At 33.6% G+C, this 14819-nt stretch overlaps 2 protein-coding genes across 2 annotated transcripts in view; one reads left to right on the top strand and one right to left on the bottom strand.

Annotated features, from left to right (window-relative positions):
- Positions 1–3237, bottom strand: part of lingo4a (leucine rich repeat and Ig domain containing 4a) — a 6436-nt gene extending 3199 nt beyond the window's left edge. The window contains exon 1 of the mRNA XM_016520737.1: positions 3074–3237. The gene's annotated coding sequence lies outside the window, so the exon portion shown is untranslated. The remainder of the gene's footprint in view (positions 1–3073) is intronic.
- A 2072-nt stretch (positions 3238–5309) lies between these two features.
- On the top strand, positions 5310–14675 carry ctss1 (cathepsin S, ortholog 1). The gene is made up of 8 exons (XM_016520739.1): positions 5310–5538; positions 6599–6720; positions 8600–8722; positions 10190–10336; positions 10721–10945; positions 13150–13315; positions 13410–13515; positions 14274–14675. The coding sequence occupies exons 2-8, from the start codon at positions 6601–6603 to the stop codon at positions 14383–14385; spliced, it is 999 nt and encodes a 332-aa protein (XP_016376225.1). The 5' UTR covers positions 5310–5538; positions 6599–6600; the 3' UTR covers positions 14386–14675.
- The last annotated feature ends 144 nt before the right edge of the window (positions 14676–14819 follow it).

Genomic DNA, 14819 nt, shown 5'->3' with positions numbered 1-14819 from the left:
ATTGAATTGAATTGTGTGTGAGAGAGAGAGAGAGAGAGAGAGAGAGAGAATGTGAGAGAGAGAGACAGAGAGACAGAGAGAGAGAGAGTGAGAGAGAGAGTATTAACATGACTGTGATGTTCAGCCAATGAACGTGTCCTGAGTTTGAGATCGTGATGTGATGAGTGTCGCAGTGATGCTCCTCAGATTCAGAGGTCAGAATCAGAGTTGTTCTTGCTGTTGGGATCTGTTGCTCGTCTGAAGGCGTGTGTGTGTGTGTGTGTGTGTGTGTGCAGGAGGAACAGATGTGACTCTGTGGGATCGTCCGGGAATCCAAGCGGCATGTTTGCATAACCAAATGCTTCAACGCATCAAAGCCACAACAAAACACGGAGTGCTGCTGTGTGTGGGTGTGTGTGTGTGTGTGTGTGTGTGTGTGTGTGTGTGTGTGTGAGAGAGTGTGTGAGTGTGTGTGTGTGTGTGAGCTGAGATCAGAGAGCAGGATTTGTGCGGTGTGCTGGCAGCATATGTCGTTTGAGTGAGTTTAATGCACGAGTCCAGTCTAATCTGCTCTGCAAATGGCTGTAATGGAGGCTGTAGTGTTCGTCTGTCTGTTTGTTTACTCCAGCATGTTTTGTTTCAGTCCGTTAAGCGTCTTTAAAAGTGCTCAAGAGGCTTTAAACTACATGCCCTTTAAAAGACCATCGACAAACCCGCTGAACACACAGAACTCACTCGGAATGAGATTTAATCATTAACACTCGTTTGTTATTATGACACATGTCAAACTTTCCCATGCACATGTATTTCTAACCCCCAACAATCATTCATATTCATGCATTTGGTAGATGATTTTATCCAAAGCAACTTGCATTGCATTGGATGCACAATTTTTCATGCAAAGTTCATGCAATCCATGGGAATCAAACCCTGCACTGTTTGCAGCATTAGTAATACGAGTACTAAAAGTGATATAATAAGCATATTAAAACTAAATACTATTAAACTAAATCTATTAAAAAACATTTTTGTTACTTTAAGTTAAACAAATGCTAATTGAAATAAGATAAATTAAAAATATATATTTTTTAAAAACTTTTATTTCTTTTTGCCAAGGCACCATTTTTCATTTTCATTTATTTTAACCTGACGTACAAAAATAACTAAAACTAAAACAAATAAAAACAAACAAAAACTATACAGACATATTTAAATGATATTAAAAATAAAATATTACAAAATATAAAATTATTAAAAATAAAAAACATTGACAAAAACACAACAAAATTACTAAAATAAAAAAGACAGATATTATAAAATACAGTAAAAGATAAACTATTAACAATGTTTATTGAACAGTTGCAATACTGAATTTCCAGTGAATGCATGAACTGATTATATAGAAACTTTGAATGCACAATAAATTGAGTTTGGATAAAATCATCTGCCAAATGCATGAATGTAAATGGGTTTTGATATATATTTTTTTTAGATATTACCTCTATGTATTGGTATTGTTATACCAACAGATTTAATAAAATGCCATTTTCTTAAGAGAAATCTCAAACATGAACTGTAATGTTATATTATAGCTGTATAATCTACATATTTGATTGCTCAAAAACCTAACAAAGTATTTATTAAAGTATTTGATGTTATTTTTAATGCATCATTTAATAAAATGTAATAATTTAATATTTTTTTAGCCCTGCATTTATTACAGTCAGTGTTATTTTATTATCATTGAGACATTATTATAGTTTTTATTAATTTTTGAATTGGTTTTTATCTTTAATATTTTTCATTTTCATTTGACGTGTTTTAATTTGGTGAATTTAATTGGTTGCGTTTTGTCAATTTTATTTAAAAATTTTTTAAAGTTTATTTTTGGATTCTTTTTGGAAGTTTTAGTTAACTATAATAACCCTGATTACAGGTTTTGTGAAGGACACAGTGGTGATGGCTCCTGATTTTCTTGTCGTTATTTATAAAGCAGCTCTCTTCCAGTTCCAGTTTGACTCACTCACACCCTCCCAGATTTTCTGGAAAGGAATCGGATCCGTCTGAGCATCTGGTTACAGTCAGAGGTCACTCAATCCTCCAGCTCTGGATGTAAACCACCGCATCAGATGATCAGTCACTCAGCACAGCTGAAAAAAAGTGCACTTCCATAATATACTTAAAGGGCTCTATTTTCACGCACTATGAAAGATAGTTCAAGTGTACTACAAGTGGTAAATACATATATTTTTTTAAATACAGAGATAGTATGTTATAAGCGCATTTTAGTTCATATTCATGGTGTCCCAAAATAGCACAGTTGAGTACACTTAGATAATCTTCAGTTTTGTGTGAAACCGGAGTGCTGCCAGACACACACGCAGCCGTCACTGTGTGTGTGTGTGAGTGTACGTGTGTGTGTACGTGTGAGTCAGTGTGTGTGCGTGTGAGTGAGTGTGCGTGTGCAATTCCGATTTTGCTATGACAATCTGGCGCTTCTGAATCAACGACTGTACGTATGTTTTGTCACTAGTTTAAGTATTTGCTATTGACTGATCAAGTGTGTGAGTGTGTGTGTGTGTGTGAGCGTGCGCGTGTGTGTGTGTGTGTGTGCGCGTGTGTGCATAAAGAAAATGAAGCCTCTTTTTGAGGGATTTTTTCATTGTGAGATTATTTTCGGGATTTACCCCGATTTTCTCATCACAGTAATTAATAAAAATCTCTCTCAATCTGTCTGCAGACTATTTATATATAGAAAATTAAACTCTGTATAACAAACACCATCATAAGGTACATTCAAAGCTGTACTTCACATACCTATCACTATCACATACATTTAATTATTTTCATAACACACCAATAATAAACTTTTAATCCACCAATAATAGTTCAATATCAATATCACCGTTCATTCATTCATTTACATTGTAGCAAAATTTTGAGGTAAATGTGCTCATGTGTTATTAATATCACAATGCAAGAAACATTTAATGTCAAATATTGCTGCTAAAAACAAGCTTTTTTACGCAGCCCATGTGTTGTGTTTGACTTGAGCTCTGTGTTTATTAATGATTATCAGTGTAAATCTCCTCACCTGCTGCGAGGCTCCACAGGTGCGTCCCCCGGAGACTCCATCAGACCCGAGAGAACTCCATCAGACCCGAGAGAACTCCATCAGACCCGAGAGAACTCCATCAGACCCGAGAGAACTCCATCAGACCCGAGAGAACTCCAAAGTGCAGAGAAATGCTGGAAATATCCGCGTTCATGTGCGCGCCGCTCATCAGCATCGGCTGCGCGGTCACGAGCGCCGCGGGGGCACGCGGCGGGATTTATTTACGCGAACATGAGCGCGGACGCGAGCCAAGACCGCGCATTACTTCAGCCGCTGAGCAAGATGATGCCCAACTCTGCGGATTTAACGCAGTGTGTGTGAGAGAGAGTGTGTCTGTGGGTGTGTGTACAATTCGAAATATATTAAATGCAATGTGTGTGTGTGTATATATATATATATATATATAATGTAATATACAGCATATGATTTAACAAACAAGAGGTAATATATATAAATATATATAAAAATAATCTTCACATAAACCCATTATAATAAATGTCATATTTACCTGTGCCCTGTCAGGGTCTGGCGTCTGGTGTTCTCCCTCTCACCACCAGAGGTCGCCACTTCCCAAGCCTGGACTCCGTTACCGTGACTCCACACACCTGTGCACACACTCACTCACACACAGCTGTTGCCCATCCTGAGGGCTATTTATACGCCTTCCCCACACCTCGTTAAATAAAACCTGCACTTGGACCCAGACCCCTGTTTACACGGTGTTCTCTGTACCGCGCCGTGACATGCCCTTCAGCATTGCATGCACGTAGTTTATTTCACACTTTGATATGAAAGGATACAGGCTACAGCGTGCGCCGGCGCCTTTATGCGTGCAATTGAAGAGCACGCGCTGCGAGCACAATACCGTTTCCGCTCGTTTGACTCGTGCCTGGTGCTGAAGTTCTGTCGTTCTGCGACTGAATAAATGCACTTCTTGTCAAGAGAAAAAGTGACAGAAGCAGCAGTTGTGAGTGGGGTGGCCAACCCTAGCCCCGCCCCTGCGTTAATTGTGTTAAATATTTTTAACGCGTTAAACTGAAAGAATTAATCGCCTGTGTTAACGTGCTAATTTTGACACCACTAATATATATATATATATATATAAAATAAATACTGTCAAATAAATAACAATGTAGAAGTATTATAAATATACAATAAATAATAATAATAAAAATAAATATAGTGTATTATCTAATAAACTGTAAAACAACTATATAATATATACATGTATATTAAATAGTAAATATCTCAAATAAAAATGTAATATTCAAAATATCAAATTAAAACATTATAATAATTACATAATAATATGATATTTAAAATATAACAAAAATATGTGAAATAAATAACATAATACATATCTAAAATATATATAGTATATTATAGAATAAACAAAATGTAAAATAAATATATAATAAATGAAATATATGTGAAATAATGTAAAAATAAAAAGAGCTGTAGAAGTACCATAGTACAGTGATGGTATCTGACTAATAAATTGAGATTACACTGAAAGATGAATAAATATGCTCTCCATTGACGTATGGTTTGTTAGGAGGACAATATTTGGCTGAGATACAACTATTTGAAAATCTGGAATCTGAGGGTGCAAAAAAAATCTAAATATTGAGAAAATCATCTTTAAAGTTGTTCAAATTAAATTCTTAGCAATGCATATTACTAATCAAAAATTAAGTTTTGATATATTTACGGTAGGAAACTTACAAAATATCTTCATGGAACATGATCTTTAGTTAATATCCTCATGATTTTTGGCATAAAAGAGAAATGTATAATTTTGACCCATACAATGTATTGCTGGTTATTGCTACAATTATACCCCAGCGACTTAAGACTGCTTTTGTGCTCCAGGGTCACATATATCATGCTGATCATATAATGATATTTCCACAGTGTCTTCAGCTGAAGCAGGTGAATCTGAGCTGATGCTGTCAGGTTGCTGAGTCAGATCCTCTCCATCTGTGCTCGTGTGTGTCATGCTGTGAAGCGTGTGTCGTTTGCAGTGATGCTGTGTGTGTGTGTTTTACAGTAACACACGTGACATACAGTAGTGCAGCGTCAGTCACACGTGTGACAGGCATCAGCATCAGCGTATCACACACTCCTGCGGCTGTCAAACGCTCAGTACAAATAACACACAACTCAACAAAGTCTTTGATCAGATCACCAGCAGAACTACTAGTGATGAGGGACTTAACTACCCATAATGAACTCTTCAACTGGTCAGAATGAGTGAACACAGTCAGATAACATGAGCAGCTGCTGGCTGAGCTCATCAATAATGAGCTGTAATTGTGTTCACATGACAGAATCACACAGGAAATCAGAGAGAAGAAACTTCCTCTTTCAGACGCTGCTAAAGCGAAGGCAGGGCTGAAGAACGACAGAAGTGGTCTGTCTGCTCATCATCATCACAGAAGCAGGTAAGATCCAACATTAACAACACATTCTCAAACTGTATTTACAAACTATCTGAGCACTTGATTACTGTACAAACAGTTTAAAGAAAGCATTTCACATGCATTCTAAACCAGAAGCATCTTTGTTTCAGAACATACATTTTCTGAATGCCTTTTTAACATCTAATGTGGTAGAAATGTATTGCAGATGAGAAAAAACATTACAAAACATTACAAATGCATCAAATGTACATGTGGGATCTGTTATAGTTCCTTTCTGCACTGTAATGAAATGTACCACAGTATCACTATATATAAAAAAAATATATATTTTAAAATTGTGAACAAAACAAATTATTGGAGTAGATTTTACAAGAAAAGACTATTTCTGTGTCTGTTCAAAATTTCACATTTATTTCAATGTGTTACTCCACGTTTCTTTGTAATCATTTGTGAAATTTATTCATAATTTGAGGGAAAATTGTTAATTACTTAACACACTTAAGATGTACTAAAAACAAATGTACTCAGATCGATTCAATTATAAAAATTCATAAGTAAAATCATTTTAAAATATAAACAATCAAAATAAAACAGACTAAAAATTCAATCTTAAAAATGTAAAAAATTTATTAAATCTTAAATATGTAAATAATTCAAAATAAAAACAAGCAATCTACATAAAACCCAAAATGAATTAAATCTTTAAAATGTCAAATTAAAATAATTTTAAAATATAACAAACAATCTATATAAAAACACTTGCTAAAATAATTAAATCATATAAATGTCAAATTAAAATGAATACTTTTGAAATAAAAACAATAAAAATAAAACAAAAAATGTAAATGTCAAATTAAAATAAATGTACAATAAAAACAATCAAAATAAAACTTACTAAAATAAATCATATAATATATATTAAAGGTAAAACAGAAAAAAAACATCTGATTCAAAATAGTAATAACTTTATTAGTGCATCAATAAAACTGAAGTAATATCATATTTAAACAAATGTGTGTGTGTGTGTGTGTGTGTGTGTGTGCGTGTGAGTGTGTGTGTGTGTGTGTGTGTGTGTGTGTAGGTATGATCAGGTTTGTTCTGGTTCTGCTGTGTGCGTCGCTGGTCTGTTCTGAGATCAGACGTCTGACTGATGATCAGTGGATGGCCTGGAAATCTCAACACAATAAGACCTACAGAAACACAGTGAGTACAACACACACACACACACACACACACGATTAATCTCTCTCTGTCGGTCGGTCGGTCTGTTTGCCGTTTGACCCACTGAACTGAGATCAGCAGAATGGGGTTTGTGATGCTCCAGCTGAGCAGTTCTCTAACGCTCAAGTGTCACCTCATATTTCCCATTAAAAACATGATCATTTAAACCCATAAGCGCTGAGGATTGCTCCTGGAGTGCAGACACAATCAGCTCAAGTGGTGCAGTGAAATGATTAAATAAAACGCAAGCGTGCAGGACTGTGATTGGTCCGGTCTAATCTGTTCTGAGAACTGTAACCGTCATGTAAAGCCAGCTGTTGTGTGTTGTGCACTAACACAGACTTTAATGACTATTTTATGATTATTTCTTTAATTTTTTGTAAAGCAGTGTCTGTTTTTAAAGTGCATGAAAAGCATTTAGAAATAAACACCTAAATGACTTGCCTGGAGTTCGGCAATAACATAATAGAAGAAATGAGGGGAAATGTGTGAAGACTTCAGAATTTCTCTGTCCAAAAGCAACAAATGATGATTATTTCAGATATTAGTGACTACAAAGTAGAAAATGTAATTCTGCTTATTGTCAACAAACAGGAAGTCAAACAGGAAGTCAAGAACTTCCAATTAAGGCTTAACACTACAGGTGAATACAGTAAATATGTAAACTAACAGGTGACTAATTACAGGACATTAAGACAAATGTTGTGTATTACAAGTTTTCTAAACAGTTACTATTTAATATGCAAATAAGGCATTATCTACTTAAATGCACACTAATTTCATACATTTACAGAATAGAAGTCTGAGCATTGTTTCAAAATTCTTGTTTGGTTTTGTTGTCATATTAGAGTTAAAGGTTTTTCTAGAAGGGATTTAGGATTTCTCTTTTTATCACTCCATAAATCAGAAAATACTGACAAAAGACAGAAAACAAACACATTTTCACCATGTTTTTAGGAATAGAATGTTGTATAAATCAGTGTGAATGAAATATGAACAAACCCCTCAGTAAAAACCTTCAGAATATAGAGAGGAATAAAACTCTAAGTTTTGGTGTTTGTAAGTGCTGCTGAAGTGGAGGAAAAACTCATTTTGTGCAAATAGATGCAAAATAGATGTAAATCGATAAAGTATAATTATAAAACCAGGCAAATGATATTTGAACAAACCCCTCAGTAAAAACCTTCAGAATATAGAAAGGAATAAAACTGTAAAGTTTGGTGTTTGTAAGTGCTGCAAAAGTGGAGAAAAAAAACTCATTTTGAGAAAATCGCTTTTAAAGATGAATTGAAATTGAAATCTACGGACGCAAATAGATAAAGTGTAATAATAAAATCAAGCAAATGAAATATAAAAAAACCCTCAGTAAAAACCTTCAGAATATAGAGAGGAATAAAACTCTAAGTTTTGGTGTTTGTAAGTGCTGCTGAAGTGGAGAAAAAACCCTTTAAAGATAAACGTTGTAATTGAAATATAGACGCAAATAGATAAAGTGCAATAATAAAATCAAGCAATATAAACAAACCCATTAGTAAAAACCTTCAGAGTATAGAGAGGAATAAAACTCTAAGTTTTGGTGTTTGTAAGTGCTGCTGAAGTGGAGAAACAAACTTTTAAAGATGTGGAATGGAACTGAAATCTACAGATGCAAATAGATAAAGTGCAATAAAATAAGCACTTAAATGTAAGAAACAATTGTCTTGTGGAAAACTGTTAAATCCAGTGTCTAGTTCTTCCACAAAAACACTTTCTAGCAACCAGTAAGTGGTTAGAAGTTGCATGAAGCCAGACTGAGACAGTGTTGTGTGGTTTAGTGTGCATATGCATCAGTCCGTGAGCGTGTGTGTGTGTTGTGTTCTAGAGAGAAGAGCGTCACAGGAGAGGCGTTTGGGAGCAGAATCTTCTGGATATTGTGAAACATAATGAGGAGACGGCCGTCGGTCTGCACTCATACACACTGGGACTGAACCAGCTCAGCGACATGGTACTTTAACACACACAGTCATTCCTCAGAACTCTGCCAGTATAAATAGAGATATAGCAAGATGCTTCATGGGGAAACACCGAATATGGCCAAAGGAAGTCCCCCATTCTAAATAAATGAGCCAGTCATGTCACTGCAGTGCTATTAGAAGCTCCAGTTACCATAGAAACACTTGTAAGACTCCTACATGCCAACGTGAAATATGTGCTTTTTAAATCTGTGGTATATTTGCTGGTTTGAAATAAAGACTTTGAAATAATGGTTTGAAATAAAGATTGAAAGAGACTAATCTCACATTGGCAGAAGTAATAATTTTAGATGAAAACAAATTTAAAAATTAAAATAAGTAATTTTAAAATAAATACAATCTACATAAAAATACTTACCAAAAGTAATTAAATCATGAAAATGTCAAATTACGATCATTTTTGAACTCTAAACAACCAAATAAAACACGTACTCATATTAATTATAAAAAATTTAAATTAAAATAAAAACAATCAAGCGAAAATGTATTAATTAAACATTTTAAATAGAAAAACAATAAAACTAAAATGTAATTAAGTAATTAAATAACATTTCAACAATTAAATAACATTTATTTTAATTAAAATAAATACTAAAATAATAAAACAAAAATAAAACATTTACTAAAATTAATTAAATCATAAAAAAATTAAAATAATCTTCAAATAAAAACAATTAAAATAAAACACTCAAAATAAATGATAAAATAACGATCTAAAAAGTAATTAATTAAAAATTAAATAAATTTAAAATTAAATTATTTAAAATTAATTATTACCAAGTACAAGCAATTACAAACAATTTTTAAATGAATAAAACAAATTATAAATAAACAAATAAAATACATTTATGTTAGCTTAATAAAAGGAGAAAAATACCTGCCAGTGTATTAAGAACAATACATTTGATTAAAAGAGCGAACCTTTTTTTTTTTTTACCCATTAGCAGATGTGTGATATCATGTCATTCACACCTCAGATTTGAAAAAGTCCCATGAATTTGGGCGTGTAAAGCTGTGAAAAAGTGGAAGTGAAGAAGGGAGAATACAACCAATAAAACACAGACCTAAAACACACTCATTATACAAAAAAATTAATGTTAAAATACGAGCAGAGGGGAGAAAAAACAAACAACAGAGTCAGGGGCCACCATGATATATTTTTCAAAATATAACCCAATTATAATGAAATCAAGAAATGTTTTCATTAAAGACTACTAACATCATGAACAAATCAAATATGTTTTGATAAATTAAATTATCCTTTGAAATATAAACAAATCAGCATTATACACACTTCATTTTAATCAGTTTGACTTCTTATACCATTTACATCTTAAGTACATCTACTGTATCTTGATTACATTTTTTCATAGGCTATGTCTTAAGTGCAGGTCAAAGGTCAGATGAATTTAGTTGTGTGTGTATGTGTGTGTGTTTAGACTGCAGATGAGGTTAATCAATTGAATGGTTTACTGGAGGAAGATTTTCCCGATGTCAACATAACATCCCCGCCTCCATCACACCAGCCCCCCCCACCACGAGTCAACTGGACAGAGCACGGGATGGTTAGTCCTGTCCAGAACCAGGTGTGTGTGTGTATGTGTGTGTGTGTGTGTGTGTGTGTGTGTGTGTGTGTGTGTGTGTGTGTGCTGCTGTACTAAGAGACTGATCACAGAAATGTAATATTGTACATAATGTTATATTATTAATATTATAACACAATATTATGATATTGTATCATTTTTCTAATATTATTAATTATTTTAATTCTAATATTCAGATTTTTATTATATTATAAATAATTATTATATAATAATATAATATATAATCATAAATATAATACACACATGTCTCTATGCATAAATATATTTATCTTTTTATATTATTATTAATAATTATTTTAGTTATAGTATGCTTATTTTAATATATAAATCTAATATTTTTATGTTATATAATGTGTGTGGTTTCAGGGCCCGTGTGGCTCTTGCTGGGCATTCAGTGCCGTCGGTGCTCTGGAGGGTCAGATGAAGAGGAGAACCGGTTCTCTGGTTCCGTTGAGTCCGCAGAACCTGCTGGACTGCAGTGTGAGTCTGGGGAACCGCGGCTGCAGAGGCGGATATCTGAGCCGAGCTTTTCTCTACATCATCCAGAACAACGGCATTGACTCCAACACCTTCTACCCGTATGAACACAAGGTACTGCAGAATGTTAACACAACGCCCAATGAGCCTTTAGCTTCACTACATCAGTGTTCATGGTCATAAAACAGTATAAATCAGGGATTCCCAAACTGAGGTGGTAAATTTATGGAAAGCTAATAATTCAAAAAAAAATTATATATCATTTTAAAATACAACAGTTACCAAAAATAAGTAAACCATAAAAATTTAAAATTAAAATAAATCATTTAAAAAAATCTATGTAATACACTTAAAAAAATCTACATAATACAGTAATGTTGTTGTGACATTGTAGTGGTGTTGTTGTGATGTGACGTTGTAGTGACATTGTAGTGGTGTTGTTGTGATATTGTAGTGACATTGTAGTGGCGTTGTTGTGATGTAGTGACATTGTAGTGAAATTGTTGTGATGTTGTAGCGAAATTGTAGTGACGTTGTTGTGATGTTGTAGTGACATTGTAGTGGCGTTGTTGTGATGTAGTGACATTGTAGTGAAATTGTTGTGATGTTGTAGCGAAATTGTAGTGACGTTGTTGTGATGTTGTAGTGACATTGTTGTGACATTGTTGTGATGTTGTAGTGACATTGTAGTGGCATTGTTGTGATGTTGCAGTGACATTGTAGTGGCATTATTGTGATGTTGTAGTGACATTGTTGTGACATTGTTGTGATGTTGTAGTGGCATTGTTGTGATGTTGTTGTTGTGTTGTAGTGACATTGTAGTGGCATTGTTGTGATGTTGCAGTGGCATTGTAGAGACATTGTAATGGCATTATTGTGATGTTGTAGTGACGTTGTGATGTTGTAGTGACATTGTAGTGGCATTGTTGTGATGTTGCAGTGACATTGTAGTGGCATTATTGTGATGTTGTAGTGACATTGTTGTGACATTGTTGTGATGTTGTAGTGACATTGTAGTGGTGTTGTTGTGATGTTGTAGTGACATTGTTGTGACATTGTAGTGGTGTTGTTGTGATGTTGTAGTGACATTGTAGTGGCGTTGTTGTGATAATGTAGTGACATTGTAGTGGCATTGTTGTGTTGTTGTAGTGACATTGTAGTGGTGTTGTTGTGATGTTGTAGTGACGTTGTTGTGATGTTGTAGTGGCATTGTTGTGATGTTGTAGCGACATTGTAGTGGCATTGTTGTGATGATGTAGTGACATTGTAGTGGCATTGTTGTGATGTTGTAGTAACATTGTAGTGATGTTGCAGTGACATTGCTGTGATGTTGTAGTGACATTGTAGTGGCATTGTTGTGATGTTGTAGTAACATTGTAGTGGCGTTGTTGTGATGTTATAGTGACATTGTTGTAATGTTGTAGTGGCGTTGTTGTGATGTTGTAATGACATTGTAGTGGCGTTGTTGTGATGTTGTAGTGACACTGTAGTGGCGTTGTTGTGATGTTGTAGTGACATTGTTGTGATGTTGTAGTGGTGTTGTGATGTTGTAGTGACATTGTAGTGGCGTTGTTGTGATGTTGTAGTGACATTGTTGTGATGTTGTAGTGGCATTGTTGTGATGTTGTAGGGACATTGTAGTGGCATTGTTGTGATGTTGTAGTGGCATTGTTGTGACTGTTGTGATGTTGTAGTGGTGTTTTTGTAACATTGTAGAGGCATTTTTGTGACATTGTAGTGATGTTGACGTTGTAGTGGTGGCGCTGTTGTGTCATTGTTAGGTTGTAGTGACATTGTTGTGTTGTAGTGATGTTGTTGTGATGTAGTGACATTGTATTGGCGTTGTGATGTTGTAGTGACATTGTAGTGGCATTGTTGTGTTGTAGTGACATTGTAGTGGCATTGTTGTGACATTGTAGTGACTGACGTTGACGTTGTAGTGGTGGCGCTGTTGTGTCGTTAGGTTGTAGTGACATGGTTGTGTTGTAGTGATGTTGTTGTGGCGTTGTAGTGACATTGTTGCATTGTTGTGACGTTGTAGAGGCATTTTTGTGACATTGTAGTGGCATTATTGTTACGTAGTGACATTGTAGTGACACTGTTGTGACAGTGTAGTGGTGTTTTTGTGACATTGTAGTGATGTTATGACATTGTAGTGGCGTTGTGATGTTGTAGTGATGTTGCATTTTAGTGACGCTGTAGTGGCATTGTTGTGACATTGTTGTGATGTAGTGTTGTTGTTGTGACATTGTTGTAATGTTTTTGTGATGTTGCTGTGATATTGTTGTAATGTTGTGATGTTGTGGTGAATTTTGCAGCAGGGTGTGTGTCGATACTCTGTGACGGGAAGAGCTGGATATTGCTCAGGTTTCCGGATTCTTCCGCGTCACAATGAGGTGGCGCTGCAGTACGCCGTTGCTAATATCGGACCTGTGTCTGTTGGTGTCAACGCAAAACTAGCTTCCTTCCACAGATACAGAGGCGGTGAGACATAAAATATATCACACACACCTGTCTATCTGCTTTCAGTCCACACACACACGTACGCTTATTCTAAATTATAAATGTGTGTATTCAGGAATCTACAGCGATCCGAAGTGCAGCTCTGGACTGATCAATCATGCAGTTCTAGTTGTGGGGTATGGCTCAGAAAAGGGACAAGACTACTGGCTGGTGAAAAACAGGTTCATTTTCACTTGATAAAAAATACTATAGCATTTTGTCATATTCTAAAAGGTTATTTTAATATTATAATATATTATATTTTTTTATAATATTTTTATTACTTTATATTATTCATATTTTTATGAAATATAAATATATTTATATTTGTTTACAATTATTTTAATTTTATTTATATTTGCTATAATATATTTTATATTTATTGTCATTCTTATAATAATTATTATTTTAATTGTAATTTAATATTTTTTATGAAATCTAAAAAAAATACTTTTTTTATACTTATTCCTGCAATATTATCAGTAATTATTTAATTATAATATTAATATTTGTATAAATATACATTTATTTTACATTTTATAATATTATATAAAATTTTTATAATTATATAAATACATATTTGTATACATATATTTTATATTTATTATCATTTTATAATATTATTAATGATTGTTTTAATTGTAAGGTTCATCCTTTTATAAACAGTATTTTTTAATAACACTTTATAATATTATTATTATTTTAGTTATAATATGCATATTTTATAGGCAAATACAATATTTAATATGATCATATTTAAATATATTTTTTAATTATTTTATTATAATATTCATATTTTCATAAATATACTGTTTTATATTTATTTATGTAATAATCAGCAAGCTTCAGTAGCTGTAAGTTCCTGTATTTCAGTGTGAGCTCTAATGACCTCTAGTGTTGAAAATATGAAATGATGATTGATGATTTCTGTCTGTCTCAGCTGGGGAACAGCATGGGGTGAAAATGGCTTTATCCGCATGGCACGAAATAAAAACATGTGTGGAATATCCAGCTTCGCTATTTACCCCACCATCTCATCCGACCGCATCTGATCTTGCTGTCTGAGAAATACCTTACTGAATATGCATTGATTTTCTTTAGTTCCCCTCACAGCTCCAACCCATAACAAAAGCAAAGAACACACATTTACAATAACCGTTTGCAATTGATATTATTGGAAATAAAGTTGATACTGCTTTAATATTTATACTTTAGGGGGAGGAGCATTCTCATTCAAAAGAGCATTTGATTGGACAAAAATATCAATACTGTGATCAATATTTTTCCAAGCAAGAATATAATTAAACATCGAAATTAGAGATCCACTGTATTTAATACATTAAAATGCAACATATAAAATAAAATAAATTAAAATATTAAATGTAAAATTAATATAAATACTTTTAATATAAAAACTATTACAATTATTAAATCATAAAAATGTGTTATGTCTTTAATTGAAACACTGAAATTAGAGATTCAGTGT

This window comes from Sinocyclocheilus rhinocerous, unplaced genomic scaffold, assembly GCF_001515625.1.
Source record: "Sinocyclocheilus rhinocerous isolate Xijiao unplaced genomic scaffold, SAMN03320098_v1.1 scaffold359, whole genome shotgun sequence".
Lineage (NCBI taxonomy): Eukaryota > Metazoa > Chordata > Actinopteri > Cypriniformes > Cyprinidae > Sinocyclocheilus > Sinocyclocheilus rhinocerous.
Note: the sequence above shows the minus strand (reverse complement) of the source record. Positions and strands in the feature narration are given on the sequence as shown.

Excerpts from the sequence above, each read along its gene's own strand:
- ctss1 (XM_016520739.1), top strand. The coding sequence starts at position 6,601 with ATGATCAGGTTTGTTCTGGTTCTGCTGTGTGCGTCGCTGGTCTGTTCT. Across the intron at positions 6,721-8,599 it reads ATAAGACCTACAGAAACACA|AGAGAAGAGCGTCACAGGAG; the intron begins GTGAGTACAACA and ends GTTGTGTTCTAG. Across the intron at positions 8,723-10,189 it reads TGAACCAGCTCAGCGACATG|ACTGCAGATGAGGTTAATCA; the intron begins GTACTTTAACAC and ends GTGTGTGTTTAG.